Below are 6943 nucleotides of genomic sequence, written 5' to 3' on the forward strand. Positions count from 1 at the left end.
TTACGTTTAAGTAACGTAATAAAAGTAATATATATATATATATATATATATATATATATATATATATACTTATATTTTAATTATTACTTATAATTTTAAATTATGGTTCGAAGCATTTATTTAAGTATTCTTTTGTCGCATGCTGCATTAAACAATGTAAACATTATTAAAAACTTATGCAGTAATTTAGTAGTCTAAAAAATTCGAGAGAATTATACATTCTAGGCATTTACGAACTGTACAGTTGAGTATAAGAAATTCTTTAACTTCCGTTTGTGAAAAACATGATTTTTAGATATTTATGTTTATATAGCCTTCCTTCGATTTTTTGGTATATCTAGTTTGCATAACTCTCTTGAAGAGAATATATAAGGTTATATGATCCTGATAATTTGAAAAACATAGTTCGTGTAAAATAATTACGTGCAATAATAATCATTATATGTATTCCTGATAGATTTCTAAAAATATCATCTCTTTGAATGTGCAGAATTAATTGTGATACAAAAAAATGTATTTTTGACATTTAATTGTATTTTATATTTCTTTTTCTTTATGAATTTTTTATTTAGACTGCATATTCAAACAGGTTGGATTTTTAGATTATGTTTACACACTTCTCAAAATTGATCTCACTTCTTTGAAATATCTTAACCCTTCTAAGTACATAGCTAATAACATTGTTGACTAGTAGCATAATATGACATACAGCTCATGTCCACCAAGAAGGGTTGAGGCAATAACAAACACAATCTATAAGAATCTCAATCTTTACCATATAAGAAAGAAACAACGTGATCCGTGCTTTTGATTTCGCCTGTGAAATCAGAGAATAATCGTACTTGGCAGAATGTAATACTATCAAAAAGTATCTACTATAATGCTGTAAAGGAATAAAAATGTGTACTAAGATGTGAGTATCGATAACTAAATATATAGCTGTTGTATTATTGTACTTATACATATATATATACTATATAGATATATATATATATATTATGTATATATACATATACATATATATACATCTAATCATTGCATTTAATGCAGTAGCAATGCGTATGCGTCTGTAAAGATTTGAGTGTTTAGGAACGATCTATAATGTAACTTGAAATAGCCAAAATACATATAAGTGATTATTTTTATGCAAGTCCAAATAATTGTATGGCAGTTAAGTAACGGATTACGTTTATCTTATGTGATCGCAGTTTATGACTATTCGTTTCAAATTTAATTCGCAATATGTTATAATATAATATTATTCTTTTCTTTTTATTTAAATTTTTTACAGAAGATGCTCAGCTGTGCTCTACGACAGATATACAAATCGTCAGAAGAATTCTTTTTTTCTAAAAGCATACGTTTACATTCATATAAATTTCTAGTATGCATTTCTTTTCAACAAGCAAAATATGTAATATGTAATAATTTATTTGACTTACTGATTTACAGTCATTTAAGATACATGAGAGTCATTTAAGATACATATTAACGACTTCTTACGCGAGTACAAAATCGTATGTCGTATTTTCATTTTAGTTAAATATTTTCTAATAATTTCAAATTTCGTTTTATACACCTGCTACGACTGTATATATAACACGTTTTGTAGAATTTATATTTGCAAGGGAAAAATGCAGGATTTTATTTCTTAATAAATCTTTGAGTGCCTAACATAAAGTACGTTTTTTTCGTATTTTATTTAGTTTTATTATTAGAAAGATACATTCATAATCGATATAAATTACTAATATAATTAATTAAATTCATGTTCGACATTCGATATTCTTCAATTAAATATCTTAACATCTTTCTATATACAGTATTTATTTGTTTCTCGCTATAAAAATAACTTATCAAAAATTATACTATGCAAAAGTCGCTTTTTCAAAATGTTTAATAATAATAAATTACTAATTGCTTAGACTATTTATTTAGTCTAAAAATAAATACAACCTATTAAATTTCTATTTAAAATAACATAATGTTTGCTACAGATACAAAATTAATTCAATCTTTTGAAAAATTATTTCATTTTTTTAAATTTCTTGTTCTTCTCTTTATCTAATATTTTATATTGTTCTTCTAATTCACTAACTATACTTGGTACATGCTTCATAAGCTGTTCGGCGGTTAATTTAAAGTCCGCATCGATCCATATCCTTTTCAGTTCAATTAGAACGCTGCCTATCATCTTTTTCATTGGCACGTATTTTATCAATATGTTGCCATTGATAGGAAATTTCGGAATTATCCATTGTTCGAATTCGTCTAGAAGCTGCATTGCACCACAGTATCTCAATAACTCCTTCACATCCTCTTTAAGGATGTTGTATTTTTTTACTTGTTGAAGAAGGACCAGCTGCTGATAAGGCTTCAACGGTTTCTCACAGGGCTTGCATTCCCTATGTTGAACCAGGAAGATCGCCAAATCTCTGTCGGAATTAGACAGTTTCAATCTCTCGTGTAATTTTATCACTTCATATTCATCCTTCAGCATTGATACGATCAAGGATATAGGCTTCAAAGTCACATTGTTGGACTGCGCCCGCTCATAAATTTTTCGAAAGTTCTCTATGTCGGGTTCTTCGGGTAAACCGATGTATCTGCTGCTACCGCACTCGAGTAATTTTAGGGTCAATTCCAGGGCAAAAGTGCCACTTAGAATCTTGTTCCATTCGCTCCAAATCCTCTCGCCGGATATCTGTTTCAGACCGCCAATGTTTTCTTTTAACGCCGTTATTGTAGCCTCGTCATGCTGATCTGGACTGTCCATTATTCTTCCATAGAAACGAAAATACCTGGCAGTAATCAGACAATGCAAACCTTATATAAAACATCTCAAAGATTCGGTAACTATATATAAGATTCATAATAATGTTACATATTTAATTATGATAAATTCTGCAAAAATGTATATAATATACAGAGGATGAACGAAATAATATGAACGCACTTTAGAAAATACACTATTTTTTATTATTTATTTCATGAATAAGAGATTAGCTTATCATTTGCTTTTAATACACATTCTATCTTTATTAGAGTAACACACGCACGATATTTGAATAATTATCAATGAAATGTTGTTTATTTATGTACTATTAATTTTAATAGAACATCTTTCAATAGGTCCGTTTGCATTGCTTGCACTTGCTATCTCCGTTTTCTTTTTTCTCTATTTGAGTATATATTTATCTCGTTTTAAGTGCAAAAATTTTTGGAAATTTCATGCAACGCGAAAAGATTTAATTGCTTATACGAATTGGAGGAAGAAATTTTTCTTTATTTTTCCAATTGTTCTATTTTCCAGAACTCTAATATTTTTCCTAGTCAATGCAATCGTCTGATTCAGTACCATTTATAGTTTTGAAGAGCAGAATGAAAAAGAGATTTCAATACTATCCAATCTTTTTCTTTCTTGTTCCAATATCTTTCAAACAATTAAAATTTTTTTGGCTAGAACAGTATTGCAGTTGTTACACTATTCAAGCATATATGACTCTTTCAACAAGAATAAAATTTGTATTAAAGACCAAATGATAAACAACTTTTTATTAATAAAACAAGTCAATTTAGTGTTTTCCAGTAAGAGACACAGTATACACACAGTGATCATTGTATCTTTGTTTAACAGTGGCAAATCATAAGTAATTTACTTTAGTAATTCACTATGTCATCTGTCTCTTGCTGAAAAACACGTAACATTTTTCAGATGTTCATATTATTTTGTCTATCCTCTATATATAAATTAATAGTACACACCTTAAGATTCTAAGATAATCTTCTTGAATCCTAACACTAGCTTTGCCTACAAAAACTATCCTCTTTTCCTTTAAGTCATCGTAACCATAGAAATAATCGTACACTCTGCCGTCGAGGTCGAGGAACATTGAATTGATGGTCAGATCCCTCCTGTTAGCGTCCAATTTCCAGTCGTTTGTGAATTCCACTTGTGCATGCCGTCCATTGGTCAGAACGTCGATTCTCAGAGTAGTGACCTCAAAATTCTCCATATCGTTTATCCTTGCTGTGATCGTTCCGTGCTTTTCACCTTTCTCGTTTATCATCCTGACCTCCTCGCTCATGAACATGTCCTTCATCTGCTGCGGCGTGGCGTCAGTCGCGAAGTCCAAATCCTTAGGCTGCTTACCCATCAGGATGTCACGTACTGCGCCGCCGGCGATTCTCAGCTCGTAATTATATTTCTTAAATAGGCTTGCGAGTTTCTCCAATTCCGGGGTGAAGACAGAGCGAAACTCCGGGCTGTCTAGCTTCGTGATGACAGGATCGACTCTCGACAGTGGCTGGTCATCCATCCTGGTCTTCTTCCAAACTCTCTCGTGTATTCTTCTCGTTAGCCCGTACTTTCTCACCTGCACAGTAAAAAAACAGCTGTTACTTATGCGTATTATTTCCGTGTTCGCAACGGAAAAGTACTTTAATATCTGGTTCCACTAATATAGGATTAACTTAATCTTAATTCAATGAATTTATACTCTTTAATTTTTTTAATTCTTATGATTAGAAAATGATAAACGGTAAAAGTTAAATCGAGATTAAAGTTATTTTAACGTAGATTTAATGTAAATTAATCTACGTGATGGAAACAGGCATCGATGTCGATCTAACATAACCTAACTTTTAAATTCCGAGGAGATTAACGATCATTCTACTTACGGTAATAATATCGCAGCAAAAGAGGTTTATCGTACGCTGTGCTAATGCATTTAACATAGCGTTACTTATATGCGTTGGCTTTATTTCTGTACGTAATTCTAAACGCACGTATCACGACGAACATGCAGTCAACCTGTTCTCCTTCATCTTATGTGATGTGATGATGTTGGTTTGTCATCATTCATATCATCTCAAACTGACTCGAATACTACATCCTACGATTTCTATCAGTTATCGATATTTAGCACAGCAAATGTACTAATCTTCTTTTCGTTACGTTTTTTCGATATTTTATATTCGCTCCTAAAATTATACCTTTAATCTGCTTTTTAATTATATATTTTTTTGTGTGTATATAAAAATACGTATTTATGCAAAAATATGTATTTATACAAAAATAAATAATAATCTCTAATAAAACTACTAATGTATCACAAAAAATATATTAAATAATATGTAAATTAAATAGTTCATATAAAATCAATTAAATTAATAATAATAAATAAATTTATATTATTTATAAATTTATATAAAAATTACACAAAAGAAATACAGAAATATAAAATGAAAAATATTCAAATTCGCAATTTACTTTAGCTTTCTTATTTATCCTTCAAATTATAACTTCTTGAAAGATGCGAAATAAATCGGATTTATCCATTTTTATCAATTTTTAATTTTAATTTCTCGATTCAACTAATTCTTTTCTTAGTTTAAAAAAAGATGAAGAGTAATTTAAATCGAGATTAAAGTTAATTTACGTTGATAGAAACAGAGATTAGATTGTCTAAAGTTAATGTATATTCTCCTAGGAACTCCGAGATGAATTTTTCGAAAGATTTTTCTCGTTTCTCTTATGTTCAGGAAAAAAGATCAATTCAAATATAATTTTAAAAATATCATTCAAAACACACACACACACACACACACACACAAAAGCAACATTGCAGGAGATATTAAAGTGAATTATCGATATTACAGTTGTAATTAAAAATTTTCAAATTGACTGAACGAAATCGGTTCGATTAGGAAGTGTAGTAGACTTTATACTAAAATTGAAAAACTTAAAAATTTTACTTAACGTTTTTTTCGATTATAATATAATCTACTGCATCATCTCCTAATTTTGCGTCTACTTTAATCCTGTAAAAAATTTTTTATACGAATGTATTGTTGATAATTTCACTCCAGCATCCTCTTAAACTGTTTAATAATAGAAAGGTTTAATTCAGAAAGATAGGGCTACAATGACATTATTATATTAATTGATGTTTAATAATGATAATCCATAAGTGCGTATCAACTTTATAAAACGTTGATTCGTCAGTACGAATTGAATGAGCAATTCAATAATATTAAACTCTTTATTCTCCATTCGTTTATGTACATTGCTATTTAGTACAAAAGAGAGTTCATGCACACAAGAATTAACGACAGTTTAATTAACGATGGATTTAACATCATTTTATTGATGTAATGACCATTGTTATAATCATTACGTTATTAATATCGATGTGATCACTGATGTATATCTTTTATGATACGGATCATCACACATGTTTCGCTTAAATTCACCTCAGCCAATGTCATATGTTTTTTATATAATATTATAAGTACCTGTATACGTTCCAAAGAGGATGTAATTTTCGCTGTCTTGCGTAAAAAGTATAAAATCTATCCATATATAGTATATGAGCATACAATCCGGTCATAAAATGTATAACAGAATTTTATACGGCATGCTAATATGCATTTTTATTAATTGCAGATAATATACGTGTATTTTATGTAATGGTACTTGCCGAAATTAGGATTTTTACGACATGTCATTAGAAATACGAAGTATTATTCACGAAACATTATTTCAGCATTAATTTATTTATTCTTATCGGTTAAAAAAATACTTATGTGCTGACGCTTAAAACGAACACGATTGTATCCTATGAAAAATGCAAAAGTTTTTTTCCGTTACGTTACTTTGTTACAGATTCATTAGCGCTTTATTACACTGCGTAAATTGATTATACACTATTGTTTCGATACGTTATACAATCTGCACTTTGGAACATCGAGTACCTATCAAAGAAAAAATAAAACAAAAAACTCCGTTTCCGCAGCGATCATCCTGTCTTCTTACAAGTAACATACGTAGGTTCACGTCTCGCTTATTCTCAACGAGGTCATCTAATTCTGTATCTTATTATTAATATCATATCAAGTAAGTTATCAAGATTTTATATATATATATATATATATATATATA

At 29.3% G+C, this 6943-nt stretch overlaps 1 protein-coding gene across 1 annotated transcript; it reads right to left on the reverse strand.

The window, feature by feature from the left end:
* Nucleotides 1-2050: 2050 nt before the first annotated feature.
* LOC105621062 (CCA tRNA nucleotidyltransferase 1, mitochondrial) lies at nucleotides 2051-4737 on the reverse strand (the record flags this gene model as incomplete). The annotated part of the gene is made up of 3 exons (XM_012202533.1): nucleotides 4681-4737; nucleotides 3766-4376; nucleotides 2051-2801 (listed from the first exon to the last, which is right to left on the reverse strand). Coding segments are annotated over exons 1-3 (1419 nt in total), but the record flags the coding sequence as incomplete, so codon positions are not given.
* Between the last annotated feature and the right edge of the window lie 2206 nt (nucleotides 4738-6943).

This window comes from Atta cephalotes (genome assembly GCF_000143395.1).
Source record: "Atta cephalotes unplaced genomic scaffold scaffold00032, whole genome shotgun sequence".
Lineage (NCBI taxonomy): Eukaryota > Metazoa > Arthropoda > Insecta > Hymenoptera > Formicidae > Atta > Atta cephalotes.